The 21815-nt window shown below is 40.6% G+C and overlaps 1 protein-coding gene across 3 annotated transcripts in view; it reads right to left on the bottom strand.

Moving 5' to 3' along the window:
- LOC144511874 (TBC1 domain family member 22B-like) overlaps window positions 1-21815 on the bottom strand; it is a 322468-nt gene that overhangs the window by 178831 nt on the left and 121822 nt on the right. For all 3 annotated transcript variants that reach the window (XM_078242287.1, XM_078242286.1, XM_078242288.1), the window contains 2 exons: window positions 19281-19409; window positions 18752-18817 (listed from right to left, as the gene is read on the bottom strand). In XM_078242287.1, the coding sequence (XP_078098413.1) occupies window positions 18752-18817; window positions 19281-19409 (195 nt within the window). The remainder of the gene's footprint in view (window positions 1-18751; window positions 18818-19280; window positions 19410-21815) is intronic.

Below are 21815 nucleotides of genomic sequence, written 5' to 3'. Positions count from 1 at the left end.
CCCTTAGAGTCCTGAGATGCGTAGGTTAGAGGGATTAGCGGGTAAATATGTGGGGGTAGGGCCTGGGTGGGATTGTGGTCGGTGCAGACTCGATGGGCCGAATGGCCTCCTTCTGCACTGTCGGGTTTCTATGATTTCTATCCACTTGCAACAATTTCACCATGTTTAATCATTTACTTCTGCTCGAAAAATTATTTGTCCCTCTTGCAGATCTAATGGGTTTCATGCGTTAAGAGTGGCAATTTCGGTTTAAAAGTTTTATTTTGGCTTACAGGTTTCCGATTTATGCATTTCTGCCATCTAAAATATAACACCAGTATTGACAGCTCTGGTCTTGCATACATCAAACATACATCTTCCCTCATCTTTGTAGAGAACGTTCTAGCAAACTTTTACACACATCAGTGGGACAAATGTTTCCCCACTTGGTATTAGGTGCATGAGGTGGATCAGTCCAACTGGTCCGACCGACTTAGAATATGAACAGCAGGGCTCAGGCTCACTGGCCAAGTTGTCTGTCAATCTGGATTGCCAGTCCCCAATGCAGCCAATCTGGTGCATAGACCATCCTGATTGACATGCTTCTCAGCAGTTGTTGGCTGAGTACGACTCGCCAGGTCCCTCACTCCCTTCCTTATTGCTTACCTTGTGGACTGTGGCCCTTATCAGATGATGCTTTCTCCACTCTTCTTCAGGCCTAGCTGGAGGCTGCTCAAGTGCAGTCAAGCGCCTAGTGCCTCTATATTTACTTTAGGATGGTGGACAGATAATGCACTTTTATACTTCATTTCATTTGGGGAAGCTGAGCATGCACAATCACCCACTTGATGGATATCATAATGAATAAGGGAAGACAATTTTCCACCAGGCTTTTTTGAAGGTTCCTCGTGTTACACTTTAGGCTTTACGCTATCTTAATTTGTGTTGTTTGCTAAAAGTTCCCATAAGTGCATTAAATATCTCATGAGCCAAAATGATCAGTTTTATTCTCCATTAAATCAGAATTATGCTAGGAGGCAGGAAATGTAATTGCAATACAGGCACACCAAAGTGTTCCTCTGGCAAGATTCAAGTCTATTTTTTTTTATAAAAGCAGTAACTTGTATTGAGATAATGCCGTAAGTAGTAAAACATCCCAAGGCTTCACAACACTGTAACCAGACCAAGAATTATCAACCTGAAGAAGGATACATTGGAGCAAGTGGCACGGCGGCATGGTGGTTAGCACTGCTGCCTCACAACGCCAGGGATCCGGGTTCGAGTTCCGGCTTGGGTCACTGTCTGTGTGGAGTTTGCACATTCTCCCCGTGTCTGCATGGGTTTCCTCTGGGTGCTCTGGTTTCCTCCCACAGTCCAAAGATTTGCGGGTTAGGTGGATTGGCCATGCTAAATTGCCCTTTAGTGTCAATGGGACTAGTTAGGATAAATGCCTGGGGTTATGGGGATAGGGCCTGGGTGGGATTGTGGTCAGTGCAGACTTGATGGGCCAAATGGCCTCCTCCTGCATTGTAGGATTCTATGATTCTAAGTGACTATACGCTTGGCCAGAGGATCGGTTTTAAAGGAGATGGTGAGGTGAAGAGGATGGAATTCCAGAGCTTAGAGACTAGGCAGCTAAAGACACAGCTGGCAATAGTGGAGTGCCATTTCCTTTATAGGTTCTCCTGTTTCCGCCTTTAAGGGACCGGCCTCTACTTCAACTACTGTCTTCCTTTTCACATATTTGCAGAAACGCTTAGAATCTGTTTCTTTCAAAATAGCTGAAAGATGTACAGTGCTCGATGTTGTGTGAATTCATAAAGGTGTTTGAAAATTAAATTGTTTATGGAGAAAGAGGCTATAAATTGTAGGCCCATGTAAGAGGGAATGGTAAAGATGTTCATCTCTGAACTATTTACATAACCTATACTCAAACGTATCTTTAGTCTTGACCTTTTTGTACCTCATTTCCTATTGCTTGACTCCAATCCTACAAGATAGCATTGGAATGACAATTAATCTTTCTGGAAAAAAACCCAAATCTTTTTAAGTCATAATAGGATCAAATTTGGAGAACAGCGGGTTTCCAGAGTCATTCGTGCCTTTTTTAAAATGGGACAACCCCTTTGCATTGCTCCATGAGGAGCTATTTCAGTACCACCAATGCAGCTGTAGGTCTTCATCATCCTTTCGAGAATAAAGTCGTAAATCCATCACTACCAACAGCACTATATAGCGCTTTTAATGTACAGTTTATTTTAAAAAAGCGACATTGGACTAAATAACAAAAGATTGGCTGGGGTTGGTAACAGAGAGTGCCTTTAAGAAAAAGTGAGGTTTCCAGATAAAAGGGGTTCAAGTAAGGGAAATGCAGAGAGGGAAATCTAGTCAGTTGAAGGCACAGTTGGAAATGGAGGAGAAAGGGTGGTCGGGGGTGCACAAGAAACTAGATTCAGAATAACAGGAGGGAAAAGGTTGTAAGGCTGGAGATATTTACAAGGATAAGGAGGGGAAAGAACAGCGAGGGATTTTAAACACAGGAATGACCATTCTATATTTAACAGTTCAGAGAAACAAAGGCAAAACTAGAATGGTAAGGGACAGATTACAGGCAAAGCTTTGGACAAGCTGAAATTTATACACAATGAAGGATGCTGGTTCAGACAGGAGAGCATGGAGCAATTGGTTCTCAAGGTCACAGTCATATGAATTTCAGAGTAGATGGGCCAAGTTAGTAACAGAGACAAACAATATTTTAGAGGTGGAAAGAGCTTCTATTTGTGATATAGAATAATGATGGTTGGAAGTTCATCTCAGGATCGAACAAGATACAGAAGCAACAAAGAGTCTGGTGCAACCTGAAATAGTGCCTCGGAAGAGAAATAGAATCCAAAGGAACATAAATACGGTTGCTTGTCAGCTTTCACAAAGACCCTGCCTCAATTCTTTTTCACGTCTTCTAATATCATTTGCAAAAACATAATCATAACAAACACCTTCATGGTATCAATAGAAGTTATAAATGGACGGTGCCATTAGGCATCTTTGATACCCAAAAACCTCAGACATCATGCACAAATTCATTAACTTCTTAGTTATTTTACAAACTCAGATTTATATACACAAATCAACTCGTCAGTCTTCCTCCTTGCCCAATGTTAATGAGGCTAATCAGGATAGATTACATTCACTACTTTCATTAGAGGAGCCATTATGGCCTTTGGATTCTATGCATTTGAGAAGTTTCCCCCCAAAAAAGATCCAAATTAAAGTCAAGAATTAGCACTTCCTGATGATACTGTTTCTTTTCTTAAAAAAAATTCAACAAAAAAAAAGCAACCCAATAATGCCTCTTCAATTTCTACCTCAAAATGCTTCCTAACATTCTGGAGTTCCTCCTTAATAATTGAATTAGCATTTGTTCACTTCAGTGACGTACTTTGAAGAACATTTACTCAATACACATCCTTAATTCTGGATCAGAGTATTGTCAGGTTGCACAGAATTTTAGCTTAAAAGCTGTGAACCTTCTCCAGGTCTGTCACTTCTTATCGATGTCACATTGCTTGGCTATAATTCTGCGCTACCTGATCGTTTTTGTTGATAAACTCAGATGATGCTGTAATTTTAAGCAACATCACTTTCCATGATACCAATAAGTTCCTGATGTTTAGGGATTTTGGATCAACTTGCATTTCTGGTGTACTGCTTAAGTAAAGAATGACATCTCAAAGTGTCTCGCACTGAAGAATTCAGTGGATAGCACTCAAGAGATGAAAAAGGAAAGAGAGGGAGACTTAACGTGTGGAGAAATGAAATTTCAGTTAAAGATTAAGGCACTGTAGATATTTTTGAAAACCAAATAGGAAGGTAGCAAGATGGAAGGAATTAGAATGAAAGTTTCAGAAGTCAGGAACATAGTGCCTAAGCAAACAGAAATGGAGAGTACAAGAAAGAAATTGTTTCATTGGGGACCAGGGCATCAAAGGTGAAGATGAGGACGTTAAGCAGATCAGCAGAAAAGTCCTGGTGAATGGAAGGACAAAGGTTAGATAGTGGGATTTTGAGAAGTGAAGCAGGAGCGTTTTTTTCCAAGGCTGTAAATTGGGGTGCAGGATTGTATGTGGATGGAGAATGATGCAACAATGACCTTATCAATGATTGAAGCGATGTGAGTAGCAAGGAGGCTGCTGTGAATTTGTATAGGGGAGCTCATTCTGAGAAAGAGTAAGGACGGTAGGCTGGTTTGACTTCAATTGGAAAGAGAAATCATAACGAATTGAAATGGAGGTTGAAATCACCGAGGATGAGAAGTCATTTGACACAGAGGCGAAGGGATCAAATTAATGAAAAGTAGAAAACTAGGATTTCCAATTAGAATTGAGGGGGTAGAATAATGCAAGATGCTCCACAGCAGAAGAGGATGCCAGAGGATTAGGAAGAACAGACCATGACGTTATTTGGTGACAGGACTTGCAAGAGAGAGAGAGGAAAAATATAGGCTTATCTAAGAGGAGTTAAGCCTGGGATCACCGCTGGACTGTATGAAAGTTGAGGAGTGCTGAAAGGTTGGAGTCAGAATCTGGGAGGGCCAAATACATGAGAGGGGGAAAATGAAAAGAAGGTGTGATGGCAGGAGAGAAGGGTCTAAGTGGAAAAGAGAAACAAAAAGGGGATGGGGAAAAACGTGGAAATAGAAGTCATGAGTCCAGGTCTACAGTCAGCCAAATCACACACCTGAATAGAAACAGCAAACTTGCATGACAAAGGCAGAGTTATATAACAAGACTAAAATGCAAACATCTTGATAGTAAGTAGGGAAGAGGAAGGGAAAAAAAGGGAGGCCAAGGTTTATGCAAATACTTGATCTGATACACCTAGTATCCTACAAAGATACGACCTAGATTCTGCAGTCATAATGACAATAAAAACATCAATGATCACTAACATTACTCTGAGAAACTGATAGCAATTTCTGAGGCCCGCACATACACAGTTAAAGGGTGAAATCCTAACCTGATGTCAGAAATTTCCAGATCCTCCATGGGAAGGTGTTGAGGTTCTTACAGATGGAAACCATCAAGAATTCATGGATAGGATGTAAACTCTACTTTTAATAAAAACTGGAAAAGTCATATTTTGTTGAATGAGGTCTAACTGGTTTTTGAAAGTGCACTAAGACAGAATTATTGCTGAACAACCTCTCAAGCCTTGAAAAGAGAATTTATTAGCGGTATGTTATATTGTTTCATTATTTTTAAAAACTGTGGAATTTTCATTAACCTTTTCCCCCAAATGTTTCTTTGAGATTTCAGTTTATATCTTAATCCTTTCTGTATCTTACAATCTTTATTTCATTCAATATAAAATGAAGAGATAATGGATAATCAGTAAATTTTACTGTAAAAATATTTTTAAAAAGTGAACTGACTTTAAGAACAATATATTTACAAATGAAATTAACTTTATGGATCAACCCGATTCTATTCTGCATTTTAATCATGTGAATAAATAGACAGCACAGAATCAAATGTTTGTTCAATACATCTTCAACGTTGTAATCTTCAGCATCATAAAACATAACTGGCAACCTCCCCAAAATGTATACAAAGGTACAACAGAAATCAATGTTACAGGATAACGATTATATATAGAAGTCTGATGGAAAAGAGTTCAGGGGAGAGCCCTGGGGGGGTTATATATATATAAATATATATATTGGAAACAGCTAGGAGACAGGAGTTTGGAGAAACTAAGGAGCAGCACCACCTCAGCGAATATGGTGGGCCCGATTTTTACCAAAACTTTGCGCCCGTTTTTGGGCGTGAAATCGCGGTAAAGTTGGGCGTCGGGCCTATACCGCGATCTGCACCCGATTCCGAACAGATCACGGCTTTACCGACACCCGATTCGGGTGCATTTGCATGCATTTAAATCGACTTAATGAACCGCGTGCCCAACTCTACCGCCAAATCCCACTTTACCGTCTTCTGGCCCGTTCCGCATCCGTGCTTTTAGCGACCTGCAAAATAAAAGTCTGAAGTCGTCGCTGCAGCTTCCGAAGAGCGGGGTCAGAGACTGCAACGGCTCTCTGACCCAGCTCCTCCTCAGGGGGGGGAACGACCCAGATCATCCTCTGGTCGGGGAGGGTGGGTCCGCTGCCAGCCTGCGGTCGATAGGTGGGGAGGGAGGGGGCAGGGGGGTCCGCCACCACTCTGCGGGCAATCCCTCCTCCCCACCAGAGGAACGAATCCCTCCTGCCAGAGTGGACGTGCGGCCATGCCATCCCACAAAACCTTCAGGATGAAGCGATTCCTCACTAAGAAGATGAAGCAGAACCGGCCGATTCCCCAGTGGATCCGCATGAAAACCGGCTACAAGATCAGTACAAGTCCAAGAGGAGACACTGGAGAAGGACCAAGCTAGGCCTGTAAAGGGATACACCATCACTGGTACACTACCAGCTACAGCCATCTCTCCCACTCTCTTGCCCCTGCTGGGAAGAGTAATGTGTGGCTGGTAGTGTACCAGTGATGGTGTATCCCACCCCCCGCCGACCAGAGGATGATCGTCAGAGAGCCGCTCTCTCTGCTTTCTGCTTTTTTTTTCTTTCGCGCCCGGGCGCGCTCTCAGGTTTTGTTCGAACTGCACATGCGCAGGTCAGAGCTCCGATTGGTCCACCAGCACTAAGCCCTGCCCACAGCGCAAATCGGACCGGAGCCCGCAAAACACGTATGGGCGCGCTGGAAAGAGGATTCCAGGCTCGGATCTATTTGACGCCTGGATTCGGCACTTAGACTCAAAATGGTAAAATCAGGCCCGGTGTCTCGCGAAGAGCTGGGTTGCAAATTTGAAATCTAAGGGAGATGAGATTGAAATCATGGGGAGTGAGCAGTGATTCAGCGAGTCCATGTGGGAGCAACCTTTGGACTGATTCCAAGGAGAGATCTTCAAACTTGAAGATTTGAAAGTCTCATGAGAAAGATGAAGTTTCATTGAGATTGGTTAACACTCGGTGGGAATCTGGATGGGTTGTTGAGAAATCCATGGCATCTCCTTTGGTCCTATGTGTCATTTACTCTGTCATGTGCTATGTCAGACCACAGTTTGTCTGTTAATTCACAGGTACCTCATATGTGCCCTGAATATATTAGAGTGCAAGCTAGTTTTTGCAAACTGCTTTACCTTTCTGAACTTGTACAATAAGTTTGTTTTGGAGGGGGGGCCTTTCATAATAATGCAGTATAAAGTTAATCGTGAAACATGGATGCACCTGCAATCATTTCCGCTTAAACATAGTTGCATTAAATGTCACTCATTTCAGACTCATTTAATCTTAGGCACATTTTGCAGACATACAACATACAGAAAAACAGAAAGTAATTGTCGGCAAAACCAGAAAGTCACCCTTACAGAAATGAGAGATACCAACTGAAAGAAAGAGAGACAGAGAAAAGCAAAATGCTTTTCCAGTAAATACTTTGGAGCATTTAAAGCTTCAAAGTTTCTATGCCAAAACATGCTTAACATTGACACAAGGGCAAAAATAAAATCAGCATTATAGACTGATCAATATCATGACTGCATGGCTTGTGGACGTACAAGGGTAAAGATATTATCCAGATGAGTCTAGTTTTAAAAATATAACAGCAGTTATGTATTTTTTTTTCAATATGATCATATACACATCATGTACCATCACCATTTTTTGAATGGTGCTTTGTCACTGGGAAATCACCTTATATCCTTTAACTTCTTTCTCCTAATTTCCTCATATATCCACCAGAGAGCTGGAATTCTCCAACCTCACCTCTGGCTGGGATTCTCCGGTCCTGCTGCAGTGAATGGAGATTTGGATGAGCAGCAAAATCTCTTGTTTTCGCTGGCCGCGGAGCATATAACATTGGCGAAATCCAGCCAAGATCAGGAATTCTAGATAAGGGGAGGCGATGACCTAGTGGTATTATCGCTAGACTATTAATTCAGAAAACTCAGTTCATGTTCTGGGGACTTGTGATCGAATCCCGTTATGGCAGAAGATTGAGTTCAGATTCCATTAAAAATATCTGGAATTAAGAATCTACTGATCACCATGAAACCATTATCGATTGTTGGAAAAACCCATCTGGTTCACTAATGTCCTTTAGGGAAGCAAATCTGCTATCCTTACCTGGTTTGGCCCACATACGACTCCAGAGCCACAGCAATGTGGTTGACTCTCTACTGCCCTCCAAGGGCATCTAGGGATGGGTAATAAATGCTGGCTAGCTAGCAATGCCCACGTCCCATGAATAAATAAAAATATATCAATAAACTAATGCTGCCTTTGTACACCTTGAGTACCGTGAGCACAGTGGGTTTTGGGAAAGCCACATGCTGAGCACCTGGCAAAGTGTATGCTTCCCTCTCCAAAACCTATACCCCTGCAGGAACAGGTGAAAGAGCTTATTGGCATATTATAATCTCTCTCTAGTCTTCATTTTACATCAGCAACACAATTAAATCATGTCAAACAACCCAAATTAATCATAGGGGAAACTTCTGCAAAATTGTCCAGTCCAATCGCTAAAACCAATATTTCCTGCTGCAGTTCAATCTAGAAAGTAATATTTTATTGTATGTGTAAGGACTGCTCCATTGACAACCTTAAATGTGCTGTAAATTGGAAGCCGATAGTGAAATCCACACCAAGCAGTATTGAAAAGAGAGATATATAACCCAACAGCAGAGTTCCCTTCCAGTTAACATGGTAGCATTGTAGGATGCACTCAACCAATTATGCTATCTGCTGGTTCAGTGAATCTTTGCACCATAGGGAACAGTTTACTAACAAAAGTTCCTAAATTGTTCTGTGCAAGGGAGAAAAAGAGAAATACAGTTGACATTGCTGGTGGAGGAATGTTGAAATCACATGGGTGATGTTCTGCAGTCTGTGTAGGTGCACTGACTCAATAACTTCTAAACAGTTTAAAAAGAATGAGTCAATACCTTCATTGAAGCAACAGGAATTTTGTATTAATACGTGCACTTTTATCACAGCCCATCATTTCTAAACTTCCAAACATGCACATGGTAGAAATAATGTTCCCGATCTGATTTTCATGATGCCAGATAAAACTGTGACATAACAATTCTCGAGCCAAATGAAACCGGTTAGTGACCTCGGGTCTGAAACAATGTTCATAATATGAACTCAAACAAACTGAAACTCATGCAAACATCAGTGGAAGGCTAAAAAATTATTTTTTTTGGGATTCACTACCCTTCCAATGAAAGGGGTGTCAGATCCTCACGTTCTGTAAGTCACTCCAAATGCAAAGAAAGCTTACGTTATGTATATGCCACCTTGTTCCCTGCTCCATGATTAGAGATTGAACCTTCAGCTACCTCAACTCCACCCACTGGAATTCTCTTCTTCAGCACCTGTGTCATGCTGTCACTTATTCTCCCCCATCATTATAAGCATTCTGTTACAGTCGCTGTTAGGAGCCATTAATGTATAATGAAAAAAAAACTGAACACCCAGGAATTAACCAACAGAACTACACCAGAAGATTTCACGTTTATACATACATATAGTATGGCAGGCACAATCAGGAGAGAACTGAAACTTTTGTTCCCTTATCTTCACTGTGTAATCAGTGCGGCTTTTGGAGATATAGTTTTGATATGCATGTTTCTTATCCCCTGAAGTGTGGGGTCAATTAAAATAACTGCAGTAAGCTGTTGAGAGTTCAAATAAAGAGGGCTATTTATATGTTGAACACAGTTGAAGAGAATAGGGCGCTTTTACAACTTGTACACAAAGTAGTTCATAGTTCACGTCTGCACGGTGTAGGAGAACAGTTAGTGCAGGCCTGGAAAAGAAGGGCGTCTTTTTCACTCCTGAATTATGGTTTAGAGGAGTTCAAATAGCTGGATTTGATATATTTGGATTATTGCAGGACTCCTCCAAAGAGTTGAATGCTCAACAGGTCACATGGTTAGACACTTGTGGCTTTCGTAGCATGAGGTCCATTTCTTTACAGGTAGACTTGGATTTTGGAATCAGGCTGAAAGACCTTTAAAGATATAGCTGCCTCCAAATTTAAAAAGGCTTCAATGTCACTGCCTCAGTCTGCAGTTCAAATTCTATGGTGGTGTTTTTTGCAGATTGCTCATGTCTTGAGGTCTTCAGATAAGAAAGGATTTTGATACCAGAAGCCAGTTTCAGTCACATGATCAACTGCCATTGTCGACCCAAAATGGCTTAAAGTTGAAAGTCATTGCCATATGGTGAAGCTAGCTGATGGATCTTCACACTCACTTGTGGTTAACTAGTTTTCTGCAGCTTTCAAAAAATTCCTAAATTAAATCACCTCGAGTGAGGATCACCCCTTTGAACGGATGCGCCCAGTCAGCACCACTCCATGGAATTCACACCTGCCATTGTTCAGATTTACTCCAAACTCAAAACTAGACTTACAGAATTCACATCCCCATCAGCAAAGTGGTGGAAGATGTCATCGACAGTGCTATCAAGTGGCACTTACTGAACAATGACTTGTGCACTGATGCTCAGCTCCTGACTTCATTACAACCTTGTTCCAAATGTGGACTAAAGAGCAGTAGGTGACAGAGACTGCTGTTGATATCAAGGCTGCATCTGACCAAGTGTGGTATCAACGAATCCTAGCAAAACTGCAGCAAAAATCAAAATGCAAAACAACCCCCTCAACAAAATGCTGGCTCTTCATGGGGTGCAGACATTCAACCTTTTAGGACCTCACCTCAGCTCTTACCATCGTCTACTCGGCTGTACAGTACTGCGAACCAATATGGTACAACTCATCCCATGCCAGTCCCATAGATACCCAGCTCAGCACAACAATGCATGTCATCTCAGGTACCCTCTGGCCAACTCAACATTCCTGGCGCACAGTCCTGATCAATATTCCACCTCCTCACATAAGGAGGGAGACTATAACAAGAAGCCTGCTGCTACATAAGGACCTTACAATCTACCTGCTGCTCACCTCCCATCACGCCAGCCTGTATGGGTAAGATCACCTTGCCAACAGATAACAGCAGAGCCCCTATGACAGCAGAAACTGAACCAACATGTCACCACCAAAAAGCACTTCATCATCACAGATCCCACAGCCTGACCACCCAGCTTCAACCTGGTATGCCAACACTGAGCATGCCTCAACCATTTCTGCATTGGCCAAGGTCTTTGTGCAACAAATCCTGCAGTGAATCCAGATTGCAGCTGTGCTGCATGCCAATCACTGACTCAAAACATTGAAGGCTGACCCCTGACAAGATTCAATGGAAGGCTCAAAAGCTCCATTTAGCCACAGCCTGGCTTGGTGATTACTACACACTCTTTTTAAAAAAAAACTCTCGTCAGTGGGAATCGGGGGAAACTCTCCACCGGTTGGAGTCATACCTAGTAAATCATACCTAGCATAAAAGGAAGATGTTTGTGGTTGTTGGCGGTCAGTCCCAGGGCATAACCGAGGAATTCCAGCAGTGATGTTCTGCACCTAACCATCTTTAAATCCTCCATCACTTACCTTTTCTCCATCATAAGGTCAGAAGTGTGATGTTCACTGATGATTGTACAATGCTCAGCATCATTTGCGATGCCTCAGATACTGAGGCAGTCCCTGCCCATAAGCCTGCCCACTATCTGCAGGGCACAATACAGAGTGTGATGGAATACTCTTCACATGCCTGGCTGAACCCAGGCATGGGAACACTACAAAGTGCCTACTCCCCATTAAATCTACACACCATTCTGACTTGTAACTTGATCGTCCCTTCCTTCACTATGGCTGGGTCAAAATTCTGGAATTGCCTATCCTAACACTACTGAGAGTGCCTACACCTCATAGACTGCAGCAGTTCAAGAAATTGGCTCATCATCACCTTCTCAAGGGTAATTAGGGATGGGCAATGCCCACATCCCTTGAAAGAATAAAAAGAAATGCAAAAATATTACATAGATAGATTTCAGAATTTGGTTACAGTGGCCTGTAAGATTTAAAATGTATTTTGCAACATCACGCATTACTGTAGACAATTTATGATCACATTGGGAAATTAACAATTTTATGCTTTGTGCGTGTAAAATATTCATCGTGCGCATAGTGGAATTACTGATTGTAACTAAATGAACTGTTACTCCCAAACTGGGAAAAGGCAGAGTAAAGGAATTTGCCAAAAGCTGTGAAAAGGTTTGTGGAAAATGGATAATCTTCAAGAAATAGAGAAGCAGCCAAAGACTTTCTGAGGAGTCATAGTGGAAAAGGTAAGGAAGGTTCAGTTGAGGATTTTAATCTGAAGTACAAATGCCTGCATTTTATTGTGCTTTCCAATGTCAAGTACAAGTAATTCCCCAAGACACTTAAGTTGGTAGCACCAGCTCGGTTTTATTTTTGTTTATCCATACAGTAAAGTTTATATTTAAAAACATGAAATCCTGTGGCATAATTTATTTCAGTAGACCACTGGGTATTCAAATGTCTCCTTAAACGTTAATGGTCTCTTTAGGGCCCTAACACTGTTTATATAGTTGACCTGGAAAATTGAATTATACTGCTTCAAGCCAAAAGAAAATTGCACAGAGCAACTGTATTAATTGGCAAAGACCATAAGGGACTTCTGTACAAAGTACAGAAAAATAAAACTCATTAAACGGTCAGAAACATAGGAGGGACAGCCAATGAAGTTGCAAAACCCACATTACTATTCTATAACTTAGGGTTAAAACCTAATCAGATGACAGAAATGGATGTATTCCCTTACTGGAACACAAGAGTCAAAATTGCTAACTTCCAAGCTCTTGCACAATGAGGGTCTGTCAAACACTGAGATAGTACAGATTTCCCTTGATGTTGCTTTTGCTGTGGCAGATGACATGCTCTTTTTGAATGATAAGAACATAAAACCATGTAATACACAACTTATTAATTTGCTTCAAAGTGCTTTGAGTTTAAGTGGCCCATTTTTTCAAGGTAATACAATCAAATTGTTGTAATAGACATGTTATAAGATCAGTTAAGAAGCCAACGTTATGAGAGAAGTTTGAAGATTATCAATTCTAAAACAAGAACAAGAAATACAATAATAGACTTACCTTTGCCTCATAGAATAGAATGATATACCACAGGAGGAGGCCATTAAGGCAGTTATACTTATGCTAGCTCTTTGAAACAGCTTTCCAAATGGTCCTATTCCCCTGTTCTTTCCCCATTGTCCAATCAGTTTACAACAAGTTAACTAAACTATTAGAATATCACAATTGAATCTGGAATCGGCTGAGGCAAAAAGTTTAAATATGAGAGCTTTGATAATATAGGGAGAGTGGGGTGAACTATTGAATCGCAAACAAATGACAAGTCAAAACACATTATTCCTGCACATTTCCCACTTTGTTTAAAAGTCAGCACATATATCTTAACTCGTTGCAGATCGCATTCACCCATTGGTTCTGTGCTGGTTGATTTTTACTGGCTCTCCAGCCAATGAGACCTCAGAAAACCCTTATCCTTGCCTTCAAATCCCTTCATGGCCTTGCCCTTCATATCTGCGTAGCCTCCTCCAGCTCTACAAGCCTTCAAGCGATCTGCACTCCGCTGATACTGGCCTCCTGTGCAACCCTAATTTCAATTTCTCCACCACTGGCAGCTCTGCTATCAGTTGCCTCAGCTCTGAATCACCCTCTCTAAACCACTCCACCTCTCTCTCCTGTTTTAAAATGCTTCTAAAGAGCAATCTCTAATTGCCAGAGACAGCAACACATAAGTCGACCTTTGAAGCTTTGCAAAATCCTTCCAAAGTCAGGGGCCAACTTATACGATGAGTATAAAATGTGAACTGCGCTTGGTAGGTGCTTGCCTGTTTGAAATCGGAAAAAAAATCCCGTTCATCGTTCACCATGCTCTATTTTGCTCTAAGTATCATTGTTATGTCAGTGGAGACCAGTAACCTTTAACAAATAAATTCAAACTCCCAGTTATTAACTTAAAGAATTATGCCACAAGATTTAATGCTTTAAACGAACAAAACAGGTGCTATTAACTCTGCACTACATTCCATAAGCATGTACAGTACTTTAAACCCGAAAAAAACCAAAAAACCGCTTCCCACTCGACTTTTATTTTCACTTCACTTCTCCTTCTTGGGACCAAATAAAATGTGTGCCATAGCTCTCAGCAATTCATTTTGATTCTCCTCAGTTTTCTCACTATTCTTTGGAGTATGAGATTTATTGGGTTCTTCCATGAGCATCCACCTATGCAATCCTTCAACTCTCTCCTTTCTGACACCTCACGATTATGGACTCTCCAGTTCAAGCACTCTTATTTAATGACTCTCAATCTGAAAACACCCTTGGTTTATGACAGCCCTCTTCCAGCTGCTTTACTGCTCTCTCTCTCTCTGCCTGTCTCAAATCTGCTCCCAAGCCAACTTCAACTCGCTGAGAGAAATCAGACAGCTAAAACTTAAAACCTCCCTGCAATCTATTCCTATGGCAATGTGATATCCCTGGGAACTTCCCAAACAGAAAATTAATTAACTTTATCTTCAAAGCATCCTTTTGATTCTGGAACCCACATGAATAATTATGAGAACAACTGCACTGCAGCAATTCACCAAAAATCCTTAGACAGCACCTTCTAAACCCATGACCACTTCCATCTAGAAGGATAAGGGTAGCAGATACATGGGAACACCACCACCTGCAAGTTCCCCTCCAAGCCACTCACCATCCTGACTTGGAAATATATCAAAATTCCTTCGTTATCGGTGGGTTAAAATCCTGGAATTCCCTTCCTAACGGCATTGTGGGTCAACCCACAGCACATGGACTGCAGCGATTCAAGAAGGCAGCTCACCACCACTTCTCAAGGGCAACGAGGGATGGGCAATAAATGCTGGCCAGCCAGCAACACCCATGTCCCACGAATGAATATGAATATAAATGACCAGACTCACTAGCTCCATTACAAATGAAGGACAGACCACCTATTGCTTATTATTTTCACACCCCTAACTCCAACCCCTTTAAGAAAACATAGACCATCCTTGGAATTATCTCAGGGGCATTTATCAGTTCCTTAAATCCAAGTTTTTTCCGTCCTACATTTAAAAACTCAATTCCAAGACTAAAGTTACACACCTGCGCATCTTCTTGGCAACATAGTCTCTATCAGCTGCTTGATCCATTGCAGCGGCTTATAAGGCAATTCATAAACATGAATTTCTGAGCTGAAAAATTGAGGCTAGTCCCCAACATGCTGAAAAAAATTGGGGGTCAGCTTATATGCTGAGTAAAGGCCTAAACATGCATCTTAAAATCCAAAAACAGGGGCCAAGCCAGGTAAAGATTTCCTTCCCGAAAGGACATTTGCAACACCACTGTTAGATATATTATGTATTCCCTGAGTCACGTTTACCTTCTGTAGCATCTTCATCACATGCATCTGTAAGAGCTTGTTTGTCAGTTGAAACTTGGTCTGTATGTTACAATGACATGTCACTGAGTCTTCCCAGATGCATCTTCCGAGATGGACAGCACAGGTCTCAACAGAACCACATGTTTGAGCACTGAGAAAATGAGTTCACTTACCTAATACCAATTCACCTTTCCCCCCTATTCCCTCATGCCTTCCTGCTATGACCCTGACTCCCCAATTTTCTAATCTCCCCAATGGGATGGGAATACCATCCCATCTCTCAAATGCCCCTGATAACAGTTGTTGTTCATTTTGCCCACCAGGGCTTTAAAAATGGCACTTCCAGTCTCAGTTTTCCTTCCTTGGTCTTTTTTGAACATCAATACTTTGTATTGCCAACCGTTAGCCAGTTGTTTCCCATTTTACTCACACAAGATGAGCTATGACTGTATTTGCCAAGTGTAATCAGTCACACAATGAAAAATGGGTTTTTATCTGAAGTACCAGAGGATAGCTGCACTCAGAGAATTGAAGTCAATAAATACTTTCTTAGCACATTTACCAGTGGCAGTTAATACAATTTCCCAATCTCAGAGGAACAACAGATAAATAAGGTGCGTAGAGGACACAAAATTTGAATCAGCCGATCTTATATACAATGTCGTAATGCCATTTTTGATAGAATTGGTTTGGATCCTGATCCCTCAGCCTGGCTAGATTGAGATGGAATCCAGGAAAGTAAAGAATAAAAATACCTTAATCCTAATAGGTTTAAGAATCTATATCCATTATCACAGCATAACCGAACCTAGTAATTTGCCATTTCACACTAACATTTAAAAGCACCTTAAAATTTAATCTGGACAATTTGGAATCAATAGCAGGATTCATCTCATCCACATCTATATTTAAACAAAGCTGAATCTTGCACTAGCTAAATGATATGGCATGGAGCACGCTACCCAGGAATTGATATGTTCTCCTAACTGAAGTTTTATATTGAAATTAGGCAGTAAAAAAGTATAAAAAGTTAAAACTGTCACTGCAGAGCTAGAATGCCTCATTGCTCCTGTGCCTGAAAATATATTTTAATTTACCTCTGAATGCACAACACAATGCCATCTGCTGCCTGAATGGGAAATACAAGATTTTCCTGCAACTCATTTTTTCATTAGCGATGCCCATGTCCCACAAATGAATTTTTAAAAATTTAGTTGGTAAAGAATCAAGTATTTCAAGGATTGAAGTTTTGTTGTTGGACACATCTCAAAAAAACAAAAAGCAACTACTATTTATAAATTCATCACGGTGCAATAATATGATTAATAAAGACATTCAAGAAGAAGCATGCAATATTGTAAGCAGCAGCAACAGAATTTGTTGCATCTCCAGCGGAACAGCTCTGTCTCACCTGAGGAAGCAGTAAACTCAAGAAGAAAGTAGTAATAATGGAAACAAACTTGAATGTGAGGCAGTGCATGAGAAGATAGTACAGGCCTGAAGTCTTTAAAAGTTGAAAGAATTGCAAGCAATAATTTGACTATTAACAGCTCTTTGGTGTCAACTTCAAAAAATTATTCACTGTGTTGCCCATTTCCGTACACAAATTAATTCAGAGAGAGACATAAGTATGAGCATGGTAATGTGCTAAAACACTTGGGGGTCACTCATTACGTGGAAGGTGCAAAGTTGAGGTCAGGTAGAGGGACAAAGGAATCTCAATGCATAAATAAATGATAACTGAAAGTTATGCCACAGGTTAACAAATCTATTTTTTTTAAAAACCAAGCACTAGACTTGAATTCTAGAGGGACAGAATTGAAAAGTAGCAAAGTTATACTAAACCTGTTTTGAGTACTTTGTGCAATTCTGGTCACTATATTAACAAAAGGATGTAGAGGCACTAGTGAACTTGCAACAAAAAATTATGAGGCTGATACTAGAAATCAGTGGGCATACATATCAGGAAAGCATGAACATGATGGGTCTCCTTTCTCTTAAAAAAATGGCTACAGTGTGACATAATAGTGTCTTTAAAAGTATGAAACATTTTGATGAGTGGATACACAATTTTTCTACTTGTGGCGAAGAGCCTAGGTATATTTAGTCTCAGATAATGACCAAGAAATCCAGTAGGAAATTAAGAAATTTCTTTACTCAAACAGTGAGAAAATGAAACTTGCTCCTAAGGAAGCAAAGAATATAGATGTTTTCTGGGGAAGGTAGGTAAGCAAAAGGGAGAAGAGAACAGAGGATCATGATGATAGATTTAAATGAGGAGAGATGGGAGAAGCGACAAGTACAGCATAAATGCTGGCATGGACTGGTTAGGCCGAGTGGCCTGTTATGGTGCTGTATATCCAATATAATTCTATGCACAAAGCAAAGTATTAAATAGACAACAGCTGAGAGCTTTGGAATGCTGCCCTCACATTCCTCCATCTTAAAGTTTAAAGTCTGGTACACATGAGGATCATTAAACAATTCTGGTTCACTTGGTCCAGACTGGTTTTTGTCCCTGATAAACTTGTTATAACATTGTATACCACCATGGCAAGCACAATCATACTCTAAGGTTCAAAGCAAAGCATAGCATAGTCATTACAACCAGCCATAAATATTACAGTGATTAGGTAGAAGAGGACAGAAGTGTCTCAGATAAATAAATAATATACCTTTTGATGCATGTCAACTGATTTCTAGGGTGCTCAAACAGTTGCTTATTATGCAAATAAGGTTATACTGGGGTGAACACTGCTTCTCAAGACTAAGCAAACCATTTGTGTAGATCTCAGCGGAGATGAAACAGCAAATATACAGCATGCTTGTGGAGTTGTGTGCTTGAATTTTCACAGCAAATTAACACCCTAGTGTAAAGTAAGCATAAAAGAAAGGACAGCTGCACTCATCTCTTTTTCCCAAAAAGTTAACACAAGAGCAACAAGTACCACATGATCGCAAAACAAATAGTATCTGATCTGAGTTATTATTGTCACATTGGGACACAGTGAAAAGTATTGTTTCCTGCGCACTATACAGACAAATAATACCGCTCAAGAGTGCATAGGGGAGGAGAGGGTGCAGAATATAGTGTTACAGTCATAAGATGTAGAAAAAGATCAAGAGTACAGACAAGAGTTTTCTATGACAAGCATTTCCAATTCCCTATATTATAAACATGCTTTACACTGCTTAATTAAAATATACAATACATAAATGAACCTCAATGTGCAACCAGCATCAAAATTGATATTTTAATCAAGATTGGTGTTTATATACAACACTGTAAAGCACTATTACTAGGAACTGCATATTGGTTTGCTCACCTCTTGAACAGAAGGTTGTTGAAAGAGAGGAATGAGGGGATTAGTTCTAGGAATGTCAATGTGAATCTATGAACACAAAGGAAAAGTTAGATTACCTAAAAGCAGTTTAACATAAAGATTCATTTATTTAATCTTGAAGCCATTTCCATGCACAAGAATGTCCTCTTAATATTTTTTTTGACTACATATATCAAATACATTAATTAAAAATTGTGTGGTATCAAGAGAATCACCTTTCATGAAGTCACTAAACATAATATTGTGTGAAGGACTGTTCGTACATAAGGGTGCAAAACTAACAGTTGAAATGAGATTATCACTGAAAACAGTGGAGGTAAATAATGGTCACTTCTACAGATGTTAGTCCTGCTCCCTTTCAATGTTCTATTCAGTAATCAAATAGGACTGTTAGTTTAAAAATAAATTGATGGAAAACATCAATGATGCAAAAAAACACTATTTGGCTGGTAGGGAGTGCAAGAGGAATTATTTGGTAGTTAGAAGGTACATTTTAAACTGCATTTAATACCTGTCGATAAGTGTCCTGGTGATGTTCTTCATTTCTGGAATCATAATATTGTTCAATAAACCCAAAATACTCTTCCCGCTTTCGCTGTAGAGTAATTTCTCTTCTCTCCATATTTGCAGGTAGATAACCCTATGAACAAACACAGAAAAAATTGTGATAACGTAAGTAAAATACAAGGGAATAGAACAGAATGAAAAAGGGAGAGAGCTCAGTCCTTTTAGTCACCCTGTACCAAACATTACAGCACTGCTTTTGCAGTTGAATAGGAACAAAATTGGACTCGCATTATTACAATCATCATCATTCCTATCAGCCTTTTCCAAAATGAGCAAAAATGCAAATAAATTTAACACAAACACTCCAACATTCAACTTAAATCATTGTGGGGTCTTGTGGATTTGATTGCAGCACCCATCTCTGAACCAGAAGCCTCGGGTTCCAGGCCCACTCCAGGAATTTAAGATGGCCACAAAAGGAGGGCTCAGTGCAGCCCATCAGGTTATTAATCAGTCTGCGGGATCTTCCAATATTCCATAGCACCGTTGAAGGGCAAGAGTCCAGAAACATGAAAACAGCAACAATTTTTTTTGAGTGTCAGAAGACAATACAAAGGAATGGGATAAGGAATTATAAATTTCAGACATTGAAACTTTTCAAAAGCTGGCATAGTGGCTTTTATAAGGCCAATCAAATTTGTCCCAGGAAACAGATACTTACAGTAAACATATTAACAGATTGCATAAACAATAAAACATTTTGTTTTAATCTTTGTTCCTTCATGCCCAAGACATGAGGTTATATGGCACTAATTGGTTAGTCATCAATCATCAGGTATGGTTGGACCACATTAGATTCTACTGGGTATCTCACTCCTCCACCAAAACAATAGGATCATTCTGGAAAATCAAAATAAGCACTCGCTACCTTTTGCAATTATTAGCCATCTCCTTAAACCTCCCTCTGTCCAGACAGATCCAATAATTATTGAGAACATCCATTCAAATGTCCAATACTAAACCTTCCCAATATACTGCCACAGCTTCGAATTTACAACTTTGCCCAGTTTCTTTTCCAGATTCCCTCATGCCCTCTTCAACCACATCTTTTCCATGAGACTTACTTCCTGATCCCACAACCTCATCCTCAGTATTGAACACTCAATTTCTCTTTCATGGCCCCACGCAGGCTGACATTATAAATCCTCTCGTCAAGAATAGTCTCCTTCCTTTACAGAACTGTCATCTCCCTCTTCAAAAACTCCACCTTGAACCATTCTGTTATTTCAAACTCTCTCTCTTGCTTTTCCAAAACCCTTGCACTTTTGTCACTTCCCACATTAGTGCCCACCTTTCCCATAAATCTGTTTAGGTTTTACCCCTGCTCAGCACTGTAATAGCCCAAATCAAAGGAACAAACGGCAGGTTCTGACAATTTCTTTCCCTATCCTCACTTCAGTTTTTGGCATGGTTAAAAACAATCCTCCTCCAGTGCTTCCACTCTATTGCCCAGCTCAATGGCACTGCTCTCACTTTATTTCACTCGTACCTACTCAATTGTACCCAGAGCATCTTTCAACGTGGTTTCACTTCTGTGGGACAACACAGTGCTGCCTCACAGCACCAGGAGCCCTGGTAGTGAGAGCTCGATTCCTGGTTTGGGTCAGTGTGTGTGGGGATTCTGCATGTTCTCCCCGTATTTGCATAGGTTTCCTCTGGTTGCCTCCCACAGTCCGAAAGACGTGCGGGTTAGATGCATCGGCCATGCTAAATTCTCCCTCAGTTGTACCTCAACAGGCACCAGAGTGTAGCGACTAGGGGATTTTCACAGTAACTTCATTGCAGTGTTAATGTAAGCCTACTTGTGACACTAATAAATAAACTTAAACTAAGTGCAAGCTACAGCTTGACAACATCACTCAAAGACGTGGCATCAGGGTTTTGAGTGTGGCCCAGGAGACATTTTGTTGACTGCTGCCCACACACAGTTGCCACATTCTGCTGGTTTCCATCCACGTAGCTTTTTACCTACCAGTATAACTGACATGATACACATGTAAAGTAAGGGCATGTGAAGTGAGGTGCCTGCTGATAGCTCTCTCAGTCAATGTTGAGCACTGTGAAGTCCCTCTACATCCAATCAAGCATAAATATTTCTTGTTTTTACCACTTGAAGTTGATGATAATTCTAATATATGATTAAGCATTTTCTATAACTTATGAAATATTCAGCATGTATTCAATCTTATTCAAGGGTCATAGTGAATACACCCAATTTAAATCTTGCACTTCACGGAGATGAAAGAGGGCCACTCATGCAGCTCACTCACTATCTCCTACGTTGCCCATCACTGCTATACTGCATCAAGTGCTGCTTCCCCATCAGCGATTCCTTGCAGATCAGTTCCCAACACAAAATTTAAATACCTAATTTCTTGTGTTTAAATCCCTTCATCGCCTTTCCCCTCACTATCACTGTAACAACTTCCAGTCGCCTATTGCCATCCTCACCCACTCTTTGACTTGGATCTCTTGTACA

This window comes from Mustelus asterias, chromosome 25 (assembly GCF_964213995.1).
Source record: "Mustelus asterias chromosome 25, sMusAst1.hap1.1, whole genome shotgun sequence".
Taxonomy (NCBI): domain Eukaryota; kingdom Metazoa; phylum Chordata; class Chondrichthyes; order Carcharhiniformes; family Triakidae; genus Mustelus; species Mustelus asterias.
This window is presented reverse-complemented; position numbering and strand designations above follow the sequence as displayed.